The sequence below is a fragment of the Phragmites australis genome, chromosome 4, assembly GCF_958298935.1.
Source record: "Phragmites australis chromosome 4, lpPhrAust1.1, whole genome shotgun sequence".
Taxonomy (NCBI): Eukaryota; Viridiplantae; Streptophyta; class Magnoliopsida; order Poales; family Poaceae; genus Phragmites; species Phragmites australis.
In genome coordinates, this window is record NC_084924.1 from 16,646,763 (window position 1) to 16,668,760 (window position 21,998).

A 21,998-nucleotide genomic window follows, 5' to 3' on the forward strand; every position below is an offset into this window, starting at 1 on the left:
GACTGCAACAGAAAAGCAATAACATTCATAAAGGGGACGCCCGCACAGAAATTAAGGAGAACTGAGCTTGGGAACAACAGATGCTATTGCATACCCATCTAGCCGCGAAACCAGTCAGGCTGAGGTTGCCTTGATGGTGTGGCGCGCCAGGCATCAACAATCGCCTTTCCCGGCAAGCATTGTGACTCTCCTCCCACTCGGGAGCGCACCACTTGTCCACGATCACAAACCAGCACGGAAGGTCTCCGGCGCACCACCCCGGAGGCACCTAAATAATCAAGTGCATGATATATAAGAAGAAGAAATTAAGTGTTAGTAATCTAAGGAACAATAAGCTTTATAGTACTTTACCTTCAGGTACTACTCCCGGGTCAGAGATATGGTCCTAGCGTCTTTTTTTGTCACCTTCGCTCCAAGGTGTTCCGCGTGAAATTTGATCACGGCCTGGACGCGCGCCTCATAGTGCATATCCTTAACAAGTTTCTTGGCAGCTTTGTCGATGACAGCAGCTGCCCTAGCCTCCAAGCCCGGCTCGCATCTAAAAAAATCCTGCATATAGACGCGACGGATCCAATCATTAGTTAAATAGTTTCCATGCGATTAGTATTGACTAATGTAGTGCGAACGAAACTTACCCACAGCTCGGCCTTCACCCGCTCGGCTCTATTGGGAAACACCCTTCCCTCCCAGTCACGGGCGTCCGGCGCGGCTGCATAGTGAGCCCATGTGTATGCCGGCTCGATTACTCCGCCCAAAGTAACCATGCCAGGGAACTTCTCCTTGATCAAAAGTCCAAGGATGCCGTTTACATGGCGTGAGTGGTCACCCTCTCCAACCCTCAGCCAGTTCCTGCACAAGTGTAAAGGCAATTTATTAGTATGTGTTGAAATATTGAAGATACAAAGGCAAAAAAATAATGAGAGTAGAGAGAGCCATTTACTTCTCTCCATCTAGTCGAATGAGCGGGCGTCTAGCCATTGGCACCGGTCGCCTCGGGAGGCTCGAAGGACCACGCAGCCACACACGAGAAGAAGTAGAGCTAGAGCTACCCCCCTGGTCAACCTGCTCCTCCTCTACCTGCTCCTCCTCATCCCCAGACTGAGTCGCAGCCGTAGGTATAGGCGAGTCAGACTCAGACTCAGCCGCACCTAGCGGCGGAGGGGCGGCGGCGGCCCGAGGCGGCGCTGGCGGCGGAGGGGGGCGGCGTGGGATGGGAGCGGGGGCGCTGGCGGCGGAGGCGGGGCGGCGGCGCTGGCGGCGGGGGGGGGGGGGGGGGGGGCGAGGCGGCGGTGCTGGCGGCGGCGGGCCGAGGCGGCGGCGGACGGGGGGCGGGAGCAGGCCGAGGCGGCGGCAGCAGGAGGGGAGTCGCGCACGGGACAGTTTTCGATCTGTCCCCGCGCGCGGGGTGGGGAAACCCTATATTCGCTGCTTTGCCGAGTGTGAAATATTTGCCGAGTGTCAAATCTAGAACACTCGGCAAACAACTGGTTTGCCGAGTGTGAGTTCAAGGTACTCGGCAAACACGTGGTTTGCCGAGTGTAAAACATAGACACTCGGCAAACACCTGAAATTTTTTTTTACTACATATTCACTAAATGAATTAGAAATAGCAAACGGACCCAAAAAAATACCAAATTTTAACATCGAATATGCTATGTTGTATGTTGAGTGTAGAAAAAGTTTCAATGTCAAATGACGATTCAAACGTCACTTCGGGTTGGAACCTAATCCGTTCCCTCTCGAAACCACGATTCTTCCTGGGAGATGCTTCAATTTCTAAGCATCGTACGTGACAACTTTTGCGAAACCTTCTCAATTTTTTATCTTAGCCTCTACGTATCATATCATGCCACTATGGCAAGTCTCATATTTTTCTGACTTCGTTTGCTTTTTTTTAGAATTAAAAAACCAATAAGCTACATGTTGCTGGTCGAGTGTTGCCGCCCAGATGTTTCAAATTTCTTTTCATTTCTTGGGTAAGGCCTAAAAATAGACTCAAAAACATGAATATGATTTTTCTACCCATTTTTGTTCATTATTTCATGTACTTGCAGATCAAATTTGACTTATATCCATTAAAAGCCTAGAAATGCACTTAATGAATTAAAAATAGCAAACTGACCCAGAAAAATGCCAAATTTTAACATCGAATATGCTATGTTGTATGTTGAGTGTAAAAAAAGTTTCAAGGTCAAACGACGATTCAAACGTCACTTCGGGTTCAAATCTGATCCGTTCCCTCTCGAAACCACGATTCTTCCTCGGAGATGCTTTGGTTTCTAAGCATAGTACGTGACAACTTTTGCGAAACCTTCTCAATTTTTTATCTTGGCCTCTACGTATCATATCATGACACTATGGCAAGTCTCATATTTTTCTACCCATTTTTGTTCGTTATTTTATGTACTTGCAGATCAAATTTGACTTATATCCATCAAATAATTTCTTATGAAAAAGAGTTGTCCATAAAGTTAGATTTCGATGGAACATAGCAAACATGTTATCCATCCAAGAATCGCCAAATGAAGTCACTTTTTTATTTCACCACTTCTCACTATGTTACCAGCTACCTCCTCTGATGCACTTAACGATGAACCAAGCAAAACCCATAGATCAGAAGGGCAGCTTAGTGTGTCAAGCTAATCTGCTTTTGCTTCTTCCACTTGGCAAGCATTGAAAATTCCTTCTTTGTCTGGATGACAGCTGGAATGATAGGATATAGTCGAGAAATTCCTTTTTTAAGGCAAGGAAGAAGAATTGTTATTCTCTTTCAGAGCACAACTGATTCCAAGGGCCGCTCCCAGGAGTCCACATCTGCTGCATCTCAATCTTGAAGCACGACTGAATTCTAACTCCAAGTTCATAACAATATCATTCTTAAATCATACTGTAGTAGTATCGGAATCGATGTGGCGGCCTTTGGTTGGTTGTTATTACGAGAAAGAAAAGAGAACAAAAGGAAACCAAAAAGGAAATAAAGAAAAAAAAAGTTTGCCGAGTGCTTAATATCGAGCACTCGGCAAACATTTCTGTTTGCCGAGTGTCCGTTAGACGACACTCGGCAAAGGGGTGACTCGCCGTCAGCCGCCGAACGGAGGGACACGTGGCGCGTTGTTTGCCGAGTGCCCGAATTCGCCGAGTGTTTGTTCTCAATTTTGTCGAGTGCTATGGTTTGCCGAGTGTTTTTTTGAGGTATTTACCGAGTGCCTATTTGTTTGCCGAGTGTTTTCGTTCGGCACTCGGCGTAGGTGGTTGTTTGCCGAGTGCCCGATATATAGCACTCGGCATACATGTAGGCACTCGGCATACACATCGTTTCCGGTAGTGTGGATGGACATAGCGTTTCACGAGAAATATATAATTATTTATTATATATTTATTATAAATACGGTATATCTACAATGGATACCTATCATATATGTGTCATTTACTCGTTTCGATAGGTGTTATAATCGTCATGAGCACATAAGACATGTGATAAAATGTTCGGTACTTTATTATATTCGACACTAAGATCATCCCTATATTTGAAAAGGAATTTCTAGATGTCTGGGAGAGTTACAATTTGAAAAGTTTATATTCAAATGAGTCTAAATAGGATGTGAATGCCTCATCCCGACTATAAAGAAGGGGATAGGGGTATGTTCAAAGCACGCTAATCAACACACAAGAGATCACAAGTCAACACACGCCTTTTGAGCTAAGAAGTTGCTAATCCTAAAGTAAACTTAGTCGGGTAGAAATCAGAGACACCCAATAGAGATCCATTGCAAGATTATATTCATTCCGCCTAGAGCCTTAATATTAAATCTACATATCCTCGGTTGTAATCATTTTTTTAATTAATCAATACAAGATAAGGTGTAAGACTGTTATCCTAACCGAATATATAAGCATTCTCTGTCGATTTACTAATGGTCGGAAGCGTGGACTGCTGAAGTTCCGAACAAGGGCACCCGAGTGATCATATTGCTGTGTTGGGAGGTTTAGAACGAGCGAAACGAAAGAATATTCCAACAAAAGGAGCAAGCTTCTCTGTCCTCGTTGCTAAGATCAAGGACGAGGCAAGTTCATGGAGAGTAGGCCTTTTTATTAAAAAAAGGAGCGCGAATGGGCAGGATTACAAAGCCGAAAGGATTAGCAAATAGGCAACTCTTTTGCCCGTTAATTTAAATAAAAAATCAGTCATTGGTTATAGGGTACTGCAAGGATGCTAAGGGCTTTTGGGGCAATACAACGCTCAAATTTACCTGGTTTAACTATAAACATTATATTTAGCGTCTCATGGATAGTTAATTGTTTTCCCTCAAACAAAGGGTGGCAATTAAGAATCTGTCACTCAATTTATGTGGCAACTCAGGAGTTCTCACTCAGTCTTAAGTTGCCTCCATTGCCTGACTCATTGCTGTTAGTCTTTGTCACAAACCATAAAAGCTCCTATCAAAGATTTAACTTAGAGATCTCATGGACGAGGGCTTGATATCTTGATGAACCAGAATACCTAATTTCAAGATGAAACCCATGAGTTATCCGCCATATGAGTGTGAACCTCGATGAGAGTCTACTATGTTTGAACTCGCTGACTTTTGTCCAAAGCTTCAGTCGATCGTAATGCTTTACAATCTCTGTATGCTTCTTCTTCCCTGCAGGACACAAATTAGCTATAGATGGACCGCATAATTTGTATACCATCTGATCTGGAACCAAGAACATGGATCAGCCAGGTGAGGTAGCAGCTGTGGATTGTGAAAATCAACTTGTAGATTATGAATTATGAAAGCTGAATTGTATAATCTAAAGAAGCTGGTGGAAGACAGATTGCTGGATTGTTACAATCTAAAGACTGAATTGTATAATCTAGCTTTTACAATCTAGTATATATGTTTCAGCTTACAGATTATGATAATAATTTGTAATCTGCAAGCCAAAATAAATAGACCCTTAGTAACCCTAAATCTATCACCGTGTAATAGGAAGAGAAAAATGTTCCTTTTAATCCTGGAAGCCATTTCTTCTCAACCGTGAGATTAGCTTCTCCTTTCAGTGTTTTCCTTGTATCATCATGGATTTGTGCATTATTAGGAAATTCAATGGACTAGTAATTTACTAAGGATTTGTCTAATTGTCACTAATTTAACTATGTTTCGATAAAATATCACCTTCTCTTAATGACATATGATGCTACCTATGTCAATAATATGTAGGCTAGAATGAATACACAACTAAATTAACGGGCATACAAACAATTTTCCCTAATTTACCATCTCCATTCATTTCTCCCTTTTGTCGCTTTTGCCCCTCAAAACCCTTCCCCTCCTACCGTCGCTGCTCTGGCCCAAATCTTGCGCCGTCGATTGCAAGTTCTGAACGCCAGAGAGCGGAAGACCACGCCTGCGCTTCGAATCTCCGGCGAGCGCAACCCAGAAGGGATCGGAGATGCAGCAGGTAGGGGCCGGGCCAATCCCACGGCCTAATCCTGTCTTCACTTTGATCTTTGTGGGCGAACGCGTTTGATCTGGGGGTTCTTGGCTGGGTCGTCGTCGGGGTTTGGGGACACTGATTCCGCAGGGAGATGGCACGGAGGCGCAGGTGACGTGGGAGGACCAGCAGAACATCAACCGCTTCGGCCGCCTCAACAACCGCCTCCACGAACTCCACGACGAGATCAAGCTCGCAAAGGTAGACTCCTTGCTTTCTCTCTCTTCTTTTTCCCCGCCCCTAATGTTTCTTGGACCATTTCTTGATTCTGTTGAAAAGTGAGGTGACAACGGAGCATCGGATGTAGTCTTTGAGCAGATTAGACCTTTAGCAACTCGAAAGGCGCCGGCGCGCTAGGTTTATAGGTTCTTGGGGGTCATGGTACTATGTCCGTGATGCGCGTTTCTTGATTTGCTTGCGAGGATGGATGAGAGAGTAGCTCTGAGGAACTTAGGATCCGGTGGACTTGTGTTATGTTATTTCATCTTCTCAGGAGGTGATATTTGGTTTAGCTCTGAGCCCCGTTTGCATTCTGCTGTCATTTGCTAGAAAGATGGACTAATTTATGGACTCGTCTGTGCCTGGCTGCCTGCGTCCTTAGGTTCTAAGGGATTGCTCTTTCTTTATGTCTGTGAGTTTCTTCTTCGTTGTGGCATGGCAATACGTCATTGCATTATTATCTGGTTGTTCGATGTGCGTTATTGGCTATTTTTCAGTTGGGTGGTCGAATTTTCTACTGGTAGATTTAGATTTTTTAGGTTCTTAGTTAGCACATAAAGGCTATAACTGCAAATCGGTAGTAATATTGAGGCCTTATTCAAAGAGTTGGGAAAAAATGTTTTACGAGGAATTACACCTTCTAGGAATTCGTGGTAACCTTGATTCTTGTGTGTTATGAAAAAGGCATACATGCATAACAGACTCACTGTGCACACAAGTTGGGTGCAGGCATCTGTGCTTATTTTCCACCTACATGCACAAAACAAAGGAGCCAACAAACCAGCTTGGGCCACGTCACCCACCATCCCACCCACCAGGCAAGCTTGCATGTAGCGAATCTTTTGTTGATTCCAATCGTTAAAATGCAATATCTCTAGAACCACAGATCCGATTTCGATTCGTTTGAAGCATATTATTAGAAAAAAATGTGCTTAACAAAATGAGATCCATGAAGGCTATATTTTGATAAAGTTTTAGGATCATAACGGAGTTACATCCATGTAAGTCACCTAGTTGCGTTTTGTGCTATACTGCAGTTACAACTTGAATTATAGTTGTGATTCAGAAATAGTTGAGTTACAATAGGCTGAGCGACATAGTTACAACATGGTAGATACTCTAGTTACGACAACATAATTACAACATAGTAGACATTGTAGTTACGATAATGCATTGTCTAGTGATTACAAATCATAACATGGTATACTCTAGTTACAACATGGTGAACACTCTAGTTACAATATGGTAGATAATCTAGTTATGACATGTATGATTGAGTGTGGAGTAGTTACAATATAGTAGACATTTTAGTTACAACATACTAGACAATATAGTTACAACATGGTAGACAATCTAGTTACAATATGTATGATCGAGTGTTGACTAGTTACAACATGGTAAACACTCTAGTTATAACATGCTGAACAATATAGTTATAACATGCTGAACAATATAGTTACAACATTACCGATTGCAACATGATTGCAACTCAGTAGTGCAGTGAATCGTAACCTTTTTAGTCACAACAGTCGTAGTTATGATTTAGTTACAACTGATCGTTACTCGTAGTAGACCTTATTAGGTAACCTAACCATAACAACAACAACAACAACAAAGCCTTTCAGTCCCAAACAAGTTGGGGTAGGCTAGAGATGAAACCCATAAGATCTTGCAAGTGTAGTCATGGCTCTGGCACGTGGATAGCTAACTTCCACGCACCCCTGTCCATGGCTAGTTCTTTGGTGATATTCCAGTCTTTCAGATCCCTCTTTACCGACTCCTCCCATGTTAAGTTTGGTCTACCTCGACCTCTCTTGACATTATCCGCACGCTTTATTCTTCCGCTATGTACAGGCGCTTCTGAGGGCCTGCGTTGTATATGCCCAAACCATCTCAAACGATGTTGGACAAGCTTCTCTTCAATTGGTGCTACACCAACTCTATCACGTATGTCCTCATTCCGAACCCGATCCTTTCTTGTGTGGTCACACATCCATCTCAGCATGCGCATCTCCGCTACACTCAACCGTTGGACATGTTGCCTTTTAGTTGGCCAACATTCTGCGCCATACAACATCGCAGGTCTAATTGCCGTCCTATAGAACCTGCCTTTTAGCTTCTGTGGTACTCTCTTGTCGCAGAGGACGCCGGAAGCTTGGCGCCACTTCATCCACCCGGCTTTGATTCGATGGCTCACATCTTCATCGATTTCACCATCCTTCTGCAGCATCGACCCCAAATATCGAAAGGTATCCTTCTGAGGTATCACCTGCCCGTCAAGGCAAACCTCATCCTCCTCGTGCCTAGTAGTACTAAAATCGCACCTCATGTACTCAGTTTTAGTTCTACTAAGCCTAAAACCCTTCGACTCCAAGGTCTGTCTCCACAGCTCCAACTTTCCATTTACCCCCGTCCGACTATCGTCGACTAGCACCACATCATCTGCAAAGAGCATACACCATGGGATATCACCTTGTATATCCCTTGTGACCTCATCCATCACCAAAGCAAAAAGATAAGGGCTCAAAGCTGACCCTTGGTGCAGTCCTATTCTAATTGGAAAATCATCGGTGTCACCATCGCTTGTCCGAACACTTGTCACAACATTATCGTACATATCCTTGATAAGGGTAATATACTTTGTTGGGACTTTGTGCTTCTCCAAAGCCCACCACATAACATTCCGCGGTATCTTATCGTAGGCCTTCTCTAAGTCAATGAACACCATATGCAAGTCCTTCTTTTGCTCCCTGTATCTCTCCATAAGTTGTCGTACCAAGAAGATAGCTTCCATGGTCGACCTCCCAGGCATGAAACCAAACTGATTTTTGGTCACGCTTGTCATTCTTCGTAAGCGGTGTTCAATGACTCTCTCCCATAGCTTCATCGTATGGCTCATCAGCTTAATCCCACGGTAATTAGTACAACTTTGAATATCCCCCTTATTCTTGAAGATTGGTACTAATATACTCCGCCTCCATTCTTCGGGCATCTTGTTTGCCCAAAAAATAAGGTTGAAAAGCTTAGTTAGCCATACAATTGCTATGTCTCCAAGGCATCTCCACACCTCAATAGGGATACCATCAGGGCCCATTGCCTTGCCTCCTTTCATCCTTTTTAAAGCCTCCTTGACCTCAAACTCCTGAATCCTTCGTACAAAACGCCTGTTGGCATCATCAAAGGAGTCGTCCAGCTCAATGGAAGAGCTCTCACCTCCTCCATTGAACAGCTGGTCGAAGTACTCTCGCCATCTATTCTTAATCTCATCTTCCTTCACCAGAAGTCGATCTGTCCCATCCTTGATGCATTTGACTTGGTTGACATCCCTCGTCTTCCTCTCACGGATCTTGGCCATCTTATAGATGTCCCTTTCCCCTTCCTTCGTGTTTAGCCGCTGGTAGAGGTCCTCATACGCCCGACCTCTTGCTTCACTCACTGCTCGCTTTGCGGTCTTCTTCGCCACCTTGTACTTCTCTACGTTGTCAACACTCCTGTCCAAGTGTAGGCGTTTGAAACATTCTTTCTTCTCCTTGATAGCCTTCTGGACATCCTCGTTCCACCACCAGGTATCTTTCGCTTCGCTTCTACTTCCCCTCGTCACCCCAAACTCCTCAGAAGCCACCTTCCGAATGCAAGTCGCCATCTTTATCCACATATTGTTTGCATCACCTCCTTCCTCCCAAGAGCCCTCCTTAATTACCCTCTCCTTGAAAGCTTGAGCCGCTTCCCCCCTGAGCTTCCACCACTTCGTTCTAGCGACTTTAGCGCGCTTATCCCGCTGGACACGTATCCGAAAGCGGAAGTCAGCCACCAAAAGCTTATGTTGAGGAACAACACTCTCTCCAGGTATCACCTTACAATCTAGGCAAGCACGCCTGTCTTCTCTTCTCGAGAGGACGAAATCGATCTGGCTAGAGTGTTGGCCACTACTAAAGGTCACTAGATGGGATTCCCTTTTTTTAAAGAGGGTGTTAGCTACGATCATGTCGTAGGCTAGAGCAAAGCTTAAGACATCCTCTCCTTCTTGATTCCTGCTTCCATACCCAAAGCCCCCATGCACCCCCTCGAAACCTGTGTTAGATGTACCCACGTGGCCATTGAGGTCTCCTCCGATGAAGAGCTTCTCGCCAATAGGTACACTCCTAACCATGTCCTCCAGGCCTTCCCAGAACTCTCTCTTGGTGCTCTCATTGTGGCCTACTTGAGGGGCATACGCGCTGATAACATTGAGAACTAAGTCCCCAACGACCAGCTTGACCAGGATAATCCGGTCCCCTTGCCTCTTGACGTCTACCACTCCATACTTGAGGCTCTTGTCGATCAAGATGCCTACTCCATTTTTATTTGTAGATGTCCCCGTGTACCACAGCTTGAAGCCGGTATCCTCCACCTCCTTCGCCTTCTGTCCTTTCCATTTGGTTTCTTGGACGCATAGGATATTAACCCGTCTCCTCACCGCTGTATCAACTAACTCCCGTAGCTTACCCGTCAGGGACCCTACGTTCCAGCTACCTAAGCGGATCCTACTTGGCTCGGCTAGCTTCCTTACCCTTCGCACTCGTCGAGTCAAATGCGAAGACCCTTGCTCATTTTTCACTACACCCGGGCGCCGATGTAGCGCGCCACTAAGGATGCGACGACCCGATCCTTGCCCACTTATCACCGTATCCAGATCAAGATACGGCGCGCCACTAAGGGGGTGACGGCCCGGCCCTTGCTCATTTAACACCACATCCGGGTTCCAATGTAGCGCGTCGCTAAGAGGGTTACGCCCCAACGATTTTCTTTCGGGTTTCATCTCCATAAGAGTGGCTGAGTTTTATGTTGGCTCGCCAAGCCTATCACAACCCTCCTCCTTTCCCCGGGCTTGGGACCGGCTATGTCGAGACAACATAGGCGGAGTTAGGTAACCTAACCATAACCGATAATAATTCGTGCTGTATATGATAGCAACCAGAAATACTCATACTGAAAGTGGTAGCAACTTGTAGCGAATAGGATCGTGATTTTTATGAAATTTTAGTGAATAATACCTGATTGTAATTCATTAGTATAAACGATCTCAACTATATAGTAATAACAATCGTAATTATGAATTTTTTTGATCACAAGTATCGAAAACTATGTGGAGAACCTAAATGTAACTAATCGTAATTTGTGATGGATATGATTGTATCTTAGAAGCATTCCTTGTCGTAATTGATAGTAACTCATAGTGGATAAGATCGTGATTCAGTGAAAGCATCGAAACTTATGGATCGAAACTCAGTATTGCAGTGAATCGTAACCTTTTAGTCACAGCAGTTGTAATTACGAAAATTCTGATGTAATTGAAGAAATTCTAATTGTAATCATTTAAATTTTCTCAAAACATAGCCTTCATTGATCTTGTTTTGTTAAGCACATTTTTTCGAACAATATGCTTCAAATGAATCGTCAATCGGACTTACTGTTCAAGAGAAATCACATTTTACGGATTGAGAGCAAGAAAATATTCCCTGCATGCATGGCTCGTAGAGTGGGAAGGGAGGTGTCGTGGCATGCTTGGATTGGTTTTGTTGTTTGACTTTGACTCCATGGGAGTGCTTTGGTGCATGAATTGGCCTAGGCGTGCGGACCGGGGCTCAGTCTGGTGCCACGGTGCGGCAGTTTAATCTGCGATGTGATATCTTAAAAAATTCATAACATATGTAGTTTCAAACAACAAACTACAGGCAGAAGTAAATGTTATATGGAGATAAATCAAGGGGGCTGAAAAGGGAGACTGAAGATCTATATATATATATATATATATAAACAGTTGAATGCTGCCTGTAGTTTGTTGTTTGAAACAACATAGTTATCACAGAATGATGAATATTTATTTCTTCACCTCAAGCTCTTATATACATCTCGCCTCTTCAACTCAAGCTCTACAGCAATAGAAGCCCCTTGCACTCTTCACCAATAGAAGGCCCTTGCATGTCTCACTAACCATAATACAATCTGCCTCATACCAAAGTTTTTCAACTAAATATGAACTATGGAGGTACTTTCGGTACAGTTATTAATTGTACAAAACATTCAAGACAATGACAAATATATGTTGATTTGGGGATGATTGAAGGATTTTCACAGTTGATGTTTTAATTTCTTCATGACTTGAAAAGAACAAACAAAAAAGGGAGAGAAAAAGTGCAAGTTAAAATGCTTATAAATTTTCTTGAAAACCAGTTCATTTCTTAGGTTCTATATTCTTAATGGTTGGGTTGAAGGTTGGTGATGTAATATCCCATGTTGAGGAGTTTTTTCAGCAGCTGAGATTGCAGAGACCGGGCAACTTACTGTTTTAAGCAATGATCCAATATGCAATTATGCAGTCAAACAATATATTATTGGACTGAAGGCCTGAGGCTTTACAATGTTGATACTGAAGTTGCTCAGTGATGCTTCTTATTACCTAATATGAGTTGTACAGAGGTTGGCTGACTTATCTTATTTCCATCCTTTGTGGCAATCCTCAGCCTTCAAGGCATAACTTTCATTAATTAAAACAAGGAACCCAAAAGAAACTTGCTTCAGTGTTGCTAGCAACTACTAATTTACTACTCCCCTGTCTCTTAAACTTGTCATTTAGGACATGGATAAAGCCTCCAACACACACATTTGACCATTACATTTTCTACTATATGGAGTATTTTGTATAATAATGCGGGGTATTTTGTATGATAAATATCTACTAATACCATTGCCATGCAACAAATCTCAATACTTTTACTTATTTTAGTAGTCAAAGTTTTAAAAGGTTGACTGCACGCATTGTTGGATGTCTGTTTTAGACTAGAGGTAGTATGTGTATTCAATGCCATCTTCCGAACCAGTTATCATTAGAGATGTTATGCTAAGTTGCTACGGATGGACCTTGATGGTACTTATTTTGTGCGGATCCCTGCACAAAATCGCTGTGGATGGGTCATTGAGATGCTTATTCCGTGTGCATCCCTTCACATGTCGGTAGATGTATACAAATGAGGCATTTAGGCATACCTTGCAGTTTATCTGATGGATTTTTTTTAAAAAGATTTTTTATCTGATGTTTTCTGAATTCATGTTAAGTAGACACACTTTCACCTGTATCTCAATAACTATCTTTCTTATTGATTATTGATTGTAACAATCGCACCATTTCACTGTTCCTTTAGTTCTGTCCACGAGAAGTATTTTGTATGTAATTAAGTATACTATCATGAAATTAGAATCTTATTTTGCAACATCATTTCAAAGTTTTGGTTGCCTAGTGGCACTATCCATACGGGTTTCATAGGAAACAGTTGAATTCCCAAAGGATCATACTCCTTTCTGATGGAGGCTGCTGTTGTAACTCAAGAATTTTCATGATTCCTTGGGAATTTAACTGTTTCCTATGAAACCCGGATGATCCAAACAGGCCAATTAACTTTTCTGGGGCACCTGAACCTTAAATGCTATTTGCCTGTCTATTGTATGTTCCAGGAAGCAAATGAAAACCTTGACGATGCTGGGAACGAACTCATCTTGTCAGATGAAGATGTGGTGCGGTTCCAAATTGGAGAAGTGTTTGCTCACATGCCAAGGGATGACGTCGAGACCAGGCTGGAGCAGATGAAAGAGGATGCAGCTAAGAAGCTGGAGAGGCTAGAGGAGGAGAAGGAATCCATCCTCGCCCAGATGGCTGAGCTGAAGAAGATACTATATGGGAAGTTTAAGGATGCCATCAACTTGGAGGAAGATTAATAACAGTGAGTTCAATTGTATGGCGCTCTTTCTAGTCCTGGATCTGTTTTTGTTCGTCTGTCCTCCCACTATATCCTGTGCGTAGGCTTGTGTAACATCGGGAGAGTTTCAGTTTTGAAAGCTTTCCACATAATGCATCGGCTAATGGTTGATGCTTGTACCGCAATAGGTTAATGCTGCTCAACCTTTATAAACGTAAGGGATAGACGGATATGTTTCGTTTAAACATGCATCGTGGGGAAACTTGCTATCATTACCTTAGATGTTAGTGAGGTCAAAAGTACGTACCTGTGCTATCTCAAGTTCGCGAATGGTTCGGTTCTGAAGTGTTTGTATGAATTGAAGTGAACGGGCGTGGCATGAACTTTTCGTCAGTTCGATTTTACCTGTGTGGGTGGTAAATCACTACTACACTCCTTTGTCAGCAAACATGTTGATCATTTTCTTATGACCTGTGTGAGTGGGAGAAAACGCTGAAATTTCTGGTGTTGATGGCAAGGCTCAATGTGAAGATTTGTACAGTACCTTATACCCTGGATAAGGAGTTGAAAAATCCTGCCGACACAATTCGCAGAGAGATGCAGGGTTTTGAATATTCCACTCCAGCCTCCAGGTCCAGCTACCTGTCAACTCCGATGCGTGCAATGCAACAGGAGGGGTCTACGAGCTCACGTGTCCCTTACTCGTTGAGTCTACAAATAATACATCTTATCATTCATAGATGATTGCAATACAACGAATCAGTTCACCAAGCCCCGCACGTCACCGCTCCAGAATTTTGTCCCCACAAGCATTCCAATCTTAATTATTATACTAAGAATCTTGTACTCTGTTCGAGAAGGTACAAGCATCGCAACAAAAATGTAGATTGTATCGGCAGATCCAAGATTGCAACCAAGTAGCAGGATGATATTAGAGACCCGTCTAGGAGGAGTTTCATACAGGGCAAGTCATTTTCACAAGAAGTTAATCGAGCTTGACTCATTTACAGCTCTAATCTTAATCCTGACGTATCTAAAAAATTTGAAAGGACTTGAATTAGGTTTCAAGTCTCGGCCGAGTAAACCCCTATCTGAAGACTGAGGGTCTGTTTAGAAGAGCTCTCAGAGCAGTTTTTCTGGTTGGAATCAGAGGAGCTTTGTCAAGCAGCATGTTTTAGCTTTTAACTTACTGAGTGAAATTTTGGGAGTGATTTTCTGAAATGAACTAGAAGCTGGAGAACTAAAAAAAAAAATAGCTTCTTCTAGTTCACTTCCTGCACAGAATCACTTTCTCTATATATTTTATTTTAGAGAATCACTTTCAACCATAAAATTACTTCCTACAGATAATCACTCCCTGCTAAGAATTTGAACCAGAGATAGTTTTACCAAACAACCCTGAGTTAGGTAAAATTTACTCTTGCACTACTATCAAAACATAAAGATGCCTTATCCAAATCTGCAATGTTAAAGTATACACAAGCTACAATGCTCCCTCTGTCTGCATAAAGAAGAAGGGAAAAAAAACGAGCCGCAAAGTGTATGTCTGCATGCGGTGGTAATGTTTTCTATGTGACCATAGCAATAGTCAACAAAACCCACTTGCACACTGACTCATGTCTTTGACATTTTGACCCCAACAGGTCATCAACCCATACTAAACAAAACCCTCCAAAAGGAAATCCTCATATCCGGCCGTTGATTGCAAAACCAGCGGTTGTGATCGACCCAACGGTCACAGTTTTCTAATACGGCCCTGCAATAGTTTAGTCTGAGGGCGTCGTTTTTTTCAAAGCGGGAGGGTCCCGGCTGCTATTTTATATAAACCGGCGCCCTCGGCTGCGAAAAAGAAAGAAAGACTTGGGAATTATTATTTTCTCGTCCCCTGCGTGTGGTCTTCTTCGTCCCCTTCTTCGCCTTCACACCTTCCTTTATTAGCATCCCGTGGGCGACGACCGCCGCCCTCCGACCACCGGGAAGCGCCCCTGGATTCGCTGCCCCGCGTGTACGGATCCTACAAGAGGTGAGTTCGCGAGCTCGAGCCGCGGTTTTCCGGTACTTGATTTCGTGCGGTGTGGTTCTTTCCTGGGCCTGGGGCGAGTTCTTGGTGAGGGGAATCTTTCGGGTGCCCGTGTAGCGGTGGTGGTCCTTGTGCTGTCTGATGCGGCTGCACGCAAGAAATCTCCGCTTGAATCGTTTCTTGCGGCGGCCGTCAACGTCGGTCTCGGTGCCCGCTCCCGCCGCTTCTGGGATTTCATGCGGAGACGGCTAGCCCGTGATCTGGTCACGAGCTGCTTCCTTTCCTAGGCTCGAGGCTCGGTGCTTCTCCGTTGGCTGTTATGTGGTGTTGCGATAAAAGGGTAACCTTGGTGATGTTTTCTTAAATCTGAGCAATTTTTCCTCCTTCATTTCTTCTATTCAGATCTGCTGCTTCGGCAGTTGCGAATAATCTGAGGTGCTTGTGAAGAGTTGAAGAGAGGATCCTGTCTGTTTTCGGTGCCTGAATAATGGAGGAAGTGGAGGAGGCGAACAAGGCAGCCGTGGAGAGCTGCCACAGAGTGCTCGCCTTGCTCTCCCAGCCGCAGGACCCGGTTCAGCTCAGGAGCATAGCGCTGGGGACAGATGAAGCGTGTGCCAAGTTTAGGAAGGTGGTCTCCCTACTCGGCAATGGAGGAGGAGGAGCAGGACCATCAGGCGCAGGCGCAGGCGGGAGCGCAAGCCATCCTAGAGCTAAGCTTGTGAGCAGAAGACAGAATCCTGGGTTCCTCAGTCAGAAAGGCTTCCTGGATAGTAACACCCCGGTGGTGGTGTTGAACAGCGCTCATCCTTCGCCTAGTTCAGCGCAGTTGTATCCTAGAACTGGAGCTTTGGATGCGCAGAGTTTGCACCCACTTGGAGGACCTCCTAAGATGGTCCAGCCTTTGTCCGCACATTTTCAGTTTGGCAATGTGTCATCACGGCATCAGTTCCACAATCAACAGCAGCAGAAGTTGCAGGCTGAGATGTTCAAGAGAAGCAACAGTGGGATTAACGTGAAGTTTGATAGCACTAGTGGCACAGGGACGATGTCGTCGGTCAGGTCCTTCTTGTCATCGTTGAGCATGGATGGTAGTGTGGCCAGCCTAGATGGCAAGTCATCGTCGTTCCATTTGATCGGTGGGCCTGTGATGAGCGACCCGGTGAATGCACGGCAGGCCCCAAGGAGGCGTTGCTCGGGACGTGGGGAAGCTGGGAGTGGCAAGTGTTCCGTGACAGGCAGGTGCCATTGCTCAAAAAGGAGGTAAGTCCACTAATCCAGTGTTTTTTTAAATGCAAGGTAGAATATCATCAGATGTTTTTTTTTCTTCTCGTATTTTAGCAGGAAGTTGCGGGTGAAGAGGTCGATCAAAGTTCCCGCCATCAGTAATAAGATTGCTGATATACCTCCGGATGAATACTCGTGGAGGAAATATGGGCAGAAGCCAATTAAGGGTTCCCCTCATCCTAGGTATGGACTGAACGATGACTAGCTTTATCTTTTCTTTGCATGTGTGTTCTTATTAAATAATGCTAGAAATGAGTTGTGATGATGCTATAATTAATGGCAGCAATATTAACGCAGCAATTTTGTCAGCAAAGATGCCATCATTTGCAATGCTATAATATGGTACAAGTGCATATTTCCATGACATACTCAAGTGCCTTCTCATAAATAATGTGCCAATGATAATCATAACACACTTTATCTGAGTGGATATTTTATAGGATATTATTTAAGTTTGTTTTCTATCAAGGTGCTTTGGTATCCAAGAGGTGTCGATACCTTAACTACTGTGACATTAAATAATTACTCTATGGATGATGTTGTTTCTTTCGCGAGCACTTTTTGGGAAATTGATCAATCATGATGCTAAAAGTGGATCCCTTTTAATGCAACCAAGATTATGCAGTGATGGTTCATTATCTACATTATCCCGCATCCTCGTCTCTAGCGTTAATATCTTGATAGTAAATTACACAAATACACCTGTACATTAATGGTAACCACATGAATATAGTTGTCTGATGAAAGACACATATCTTTGGCTCTTTTTAGCTAACACTAGTATAGAAACATGTTTTAATGTATTTCTATTATCATCAGTCAACCACGTTGCTATTTTGATATCGGCAAAAGACCAACTCACTGCTTGCTTGAATAAAATGCAGGGGTTACTACAAATGCAGCAGTGTGAGGGGTTGCCCAGCGAGGAAACATGTCGAAAGGTGTGTAGATGATTCGTCGATGCTCATCGTGACATATGAGGGTGAGCACAACCATACTCGGATGCCAACTCAGTCTGCACAAGCATAGAGAATTCCTTGATCATCACATCGTCTTCATGAAGTGCCAGCAATCCAACCCTTGTCGGCGAACAACCGCTCCAGTCTTGTTAACAAGGATTGCAAAGTGACAAAGGAGCCATTTTAGCTGCTGTTTGGCCTCCTCACCTACATGCTTTGTAGCGAGAGTGAAGTGGGAGAGTGCAAAATTTTCGTCTCCCTTTTGTAGGTATCAAAATGATGATGAGGAAGAACAAGACATTAGATAGGACACCTGAGAGCTCAGGGGGTAGTGTGAAGAGTTGGAAGGGAAGATAAAAGTTGGGGCGAAAGGGACAATCGTGTAAACTTGGAAAAAGGGGGGAACATCGAATAGATCTTCTTGAATAACCCCAATTAACCTCCTCATACCCCATGTACCAAGACAGTATCGAAACAAGTGCAGAAAAGCTGGTTTGCTTTTGTAGCAATTCATTCATACTCCAGTGGTCAGTGGGGTTAGATTCTCTTATGGTCTTAAAGTGAGGAGTATTTTTAGAACGTGCTAAACGATTATGGGTGGAAATAACTTTTTATAATATGTAAATCTTATTTTCTCATCAAAAGTTAAGTGCAAAATATAAGTAAGGAAAATGCAGGATCATCACATATTGCGCAAAAGAAAATGCATTGGTCATTGGACCATAGTTCAAGATCATTTTGTACATTGTGGACCAGTGTTTATGGGGGTCAGGGGGTAAATGATCAGCTTCAGCTTCTTTAAGTTGAGGCTGAATATGAACCAAACGACAGGCTTTTCAAGTAGTTGAAGCTCACGTGTCGAATGAAGCCAAGTTTATTACTACCTCTAATCTCAAATATAAGTACATTTAGATTTGTCCAAGTTAAACATTTGTAGCTTTGATCATCAATAGTTAAAATGTCATATAAATTGATAACATAAGGTTGATGTTGCTAGATTCATTATGAAAAACATGCGAGGACCACGCGAAGGCGCTCTTTGCCGCCCATCAACTCCAAGGCACGGCGGGCGCGTGGTGGTCCAACCTCTTAGCCATGCACCCCGTCAATCACCGGGTGTCTTGGACGGAGTACAGCCAGGCATTCCGCGACTTCCATATCTCTAAGGGCCTCATGTGATTAAGAGGTGTGAGTTCCTAGACCTAGGTAGATCAGTGATGGAGTATATGTAGGTGTTCAATTACCTTGCACAATATGCTCAAGATGAGGTCAACACCGACGAGCGGAAGCAATACCGCTTCGTGAACGGACTCAACTCCAAAATGCAAGACCGGCTATCGACGCATGAGTTTGCCAATTTCAACAAGCTTGTGAGAACCTCCTTCGTAGTGGAGTTCAAGCTAAAGAACCACCAAGAGGAGAAGAAGCGCAAGAGGGTTTCATCGTCTTCCATGAGTGGGAGCTCTCAACGTGCTCGCACGGAGAGTCAATCTCCACCATCTCACATGTCGGCCTCGACAGCTCCACGACCGATGTGGGTGGTGTGGCGCCCATCTTTCTCCACCCCTCAAGGGCAGCCTACAAGGTCCACAGTCTCGCAGGGGAGTGTGACAGGTGGCCCCGATGACCTATGCTACAACTGTGGCCGTGTTGACCACTATGCATGTGATTGTCCGTACCCAAAGCCCGGAGCCACGGTGACTGCTCCAAGGCCTCCACCATCCACTCAACCTTCTCCACAAGCCTCCCAGGCTTTGCATGTCCCCAAGCGCGGCCGAGCATGCCACAGCACCGCTGTTGAAGTTCACGAGGGTGACAACATGCTGATTGGTACGTTGAGTATGAGTTTTTACTCTGTCATCATTCCCGTAGTTGTTCTTTTTAATTTTGCGGCTTCGCACTCTTTCATAGCGAAAAGTTATACTCGGCGATACAGGTTGAAAGTTAGTGCCACCCCTACACCTTATCTCATATATTCCCCTGGAGCTAAGGTTCTTGTTAATCATTGTGTGCCCAGAGTGTCGATTATTATCAACAAGATGCCCTTTGGTGCAAATTTATTGGTAATGGACTCCAAAGGGATACACATCATTTTGGGAATGAATTGGCTCACTAAGAATGAGGTAGTCTTGGATTGTGCTCAGCAGACCATCACCCTTAATGGTCTGTCAAGTGCGCGAGTTCGATTGGAGCGTAAGGGCATTGATCCTTGTGTTTATGCCCTAAAGGTTGTCACCACCACGGATCTCATGAATATCCCAGTGGTGTGTGAATTTCTTGATATCTTCCCAGAAGAATTGTCAGGAATGCCGCCTGACCGAGAAGTGGAATTCTCGATTGATCTTTTGCTCGGAACGGCCCCGATTTTGAAGAGGTCATACAAGATGCCACCTAATGAATTGACATAACTAAAGAAGCAGTTGAATGAGTTGCTAGAGAAGGGGTTTATATGTCTGAGCTCCTCACCTTGGGGATGCTCGGCACTCTTCGTGAAGAAGAAGGATGGTACCCTACGGATGTGTGTGGATTATCGCTCGCTGAATGAGGCCACGGTCACGAATAAGTATCCACTTCCTAGGATCGATATTCTGTTTGATCAGTTGAGCGGTGCCCAAGTTTTCTCAAAAATTGACTTGAGGCTGGGTTACCATCAAATCAAGGTCCGATTGGAGGATATTCCACGGCTTTCTCGACCCGTTATGGGCTGTATGAGTTCACCATCATGTCATTCGGCCTGACTAATGCTCCGACTTTCTTCATGTACTTAATGAACACTATGTTCATGAAGGAGCTTGACAAGTTTGTCGTGGTCTTCATCGACGACATTCTTGTATACTCCAAGACTGAGGAAGAACATGCAGAACACCTCCGTGTTGTTCTTGGCCGCCTTCGAGATCACCAACTCTATGCCAAGTTCAGCAAGGGTGAGTTCTGGTTCAAGGAAGTTGCTTTTCTGGGACATGTATTGTTTGAAGATGGTGTCATAGTCGACCCAAGCACGATGCAGGATGTGCTCAATTGGGTTCAACCCCAGAATGTCACCGACATCCGGAGTTTTATCATACTTGCGGGCTATTACCACTGGGTCATCGATAATTTCTCCAAGATTGCCAAGTCAATGACTGAGCTATTGAAGCAAGGAAGTGTGTTTAAGTGGTCAAGTGACTGTGAGTCAGCTTTCCAGACCTTGAAGAAACTGCTCACGATTGCTCCCGTTCTTGCTTAGCCAGATGTGGGCAAGAGCTTTGACGTCTATTGTGATGCTTCCCGCATAGGTCTCCGATGTGTCCTTATGCAAGAGGGCAGAGTTGTGTCTTACGGCTCATGTCAGTTGAAGAGCCATGAAGAGAACTATCCAACTCATGACTTAGAGATTGTGGCAGTTGTGCACACTCTGAAGATCTGGTGCCATTATTTGTTGGGAAATTTGTGCCGTATTTATACGGATCACAAAAGTCTTAAGTACATTTTCACTCAAGCCGATCTGAACATGAGCCAGAGGAGATGGCTTGAGTTGATCAAAGACTATGAACTGGAAGTACATTATTATCCTGGCAAGGCGAATGTGGTCCCTGATGCACTGAGTCGAAGGACTCAGCAATTGTCTTAAGGTCGAGCCCAGGAATACCACACTTTGTGATGATTTCAGATCGCTTGGACTCGAGATGGTTCTGGAGGGATTTTGCAAATTTGGGGATCAAATCCACCCTCTTGGATGAAATCAAGGCAGCTCAGAAGAATGACAAGGGCTTGACCCGAATCCAAGACAAGATGAAAGGAGGCAAGACCACGTGTTTTTCTGAAGATAATCAGAGTATTCTATGATTTGGGAATCGACTAGTGGTTTCGAAGCTTGAGGCATTGAGAAGGAAAATTCTGGATGAGGCTCATGATTCATTGCTAACCATCCATCCCGGGAGCATGAAGATGTACCAAGATCTCAAGTCCAAATTTTGTTGGACTCTCATGAAGCGAGAAATCGTTCGATATGTTGTTGAGTGTTATGTCTACCGAAGGGTCAAGGCCGAGCATCTCAAGCTGGTTAGTACGCTCCAGCCTTTGCTCATCCCCTCCTGGAAGTGTGATGCACGTTTGCCCGATCTTCCAAAAGGTAATATGATAAGTCGATTGGTGGAGCTTTGACATTGATGATCCAAAGGCTCCGAACAGAACAGATCGAGAACCCTTGCAACCACTACACCACTGCTCCATGGTTATCAACTGTGCTAGGATGCGGTTGACTTCACCAAGAAGCTTTTCATGCAAGCGAACCAAGAACACAAGCAAGAACAGGTAGATGCAATA

At 44.1% G+C, this 21,998-nt stretch overlaps 2 protein-coding genes and 1 long non-coding RNA gene across 4 annotated transcripts; all 3 read left to right on the forward strand.

The window, feature by feature from the left end:
• Window positions 1-5,282: 5,282 nt before the first annotated feature.
• Window positions 5,283-13,834, forward strand: LOC133915835 (probable prefoldin subunit 4). The gene is made up of 3 exons (XM_062359177.1): window positions 5,283-5,445; window positions 5,569-5,679; window positions 13,189-13,834. The coding sequence occupies exons 1-3, from the start codon at window positions 5,437-5,439 to the stop codon at window positions 13,447-13,449; spliced, it is 381 nt and encodes a 126-aa protein (XP_062215161.1). The 5' UTR covers window positions 5,283-5,436; the 3' UTR covers window positions 13,450-13,834.
• On the forward strand, window positions 5,704-11,470 carry LOC133915836 (uncharacterized). Its single transcript, XR_009909396.1, has 2 exons — window positions 5,704-7,279; window positions 10,604-11,470. It is a non-coding gene; the product is annotated as an uncharacterized LOC133915836 (long non-coding RNA).
• Window positions 13,835-15,281: 1,447 nt separating the features above from the next.
• On the forward strand, window positions 15,282-18,210 carry LOC133915837 (protein WRKY1-like). Of its 2 annotated transcripts, none has more exons than XM_062359179.1 (4): window positions 15,282-15,453; window positions 15,853-16,710; window positions 16,789-16,917; window positions 17,619-18,210. In XM_062359179.1, the coding sequence occupies exons 2-4, from the start codon at window positions 15,938-15,940 to the stop codon at window positions 17,761-17,763; spliced, it is 1,047 nt and encodes a 348-aa protein (XP_062215163.1). In that variant the 5' UTR covers window positions 15,282-15,453; window positions 15,853-15,937; the 3' UTR covers window positions 17,764-18,210. The 2 variants fall into 2 exon arrangements, with proteins under 2 accessions (XP_062215163.1, XP_062215164.1); XM_062359180.1 differs by having other exon boundaries at window positions 16,792-16,917.
• The last annotated feature ends 3,788 nt before the right edge of the window (window positions 18,211-21,998 follow it).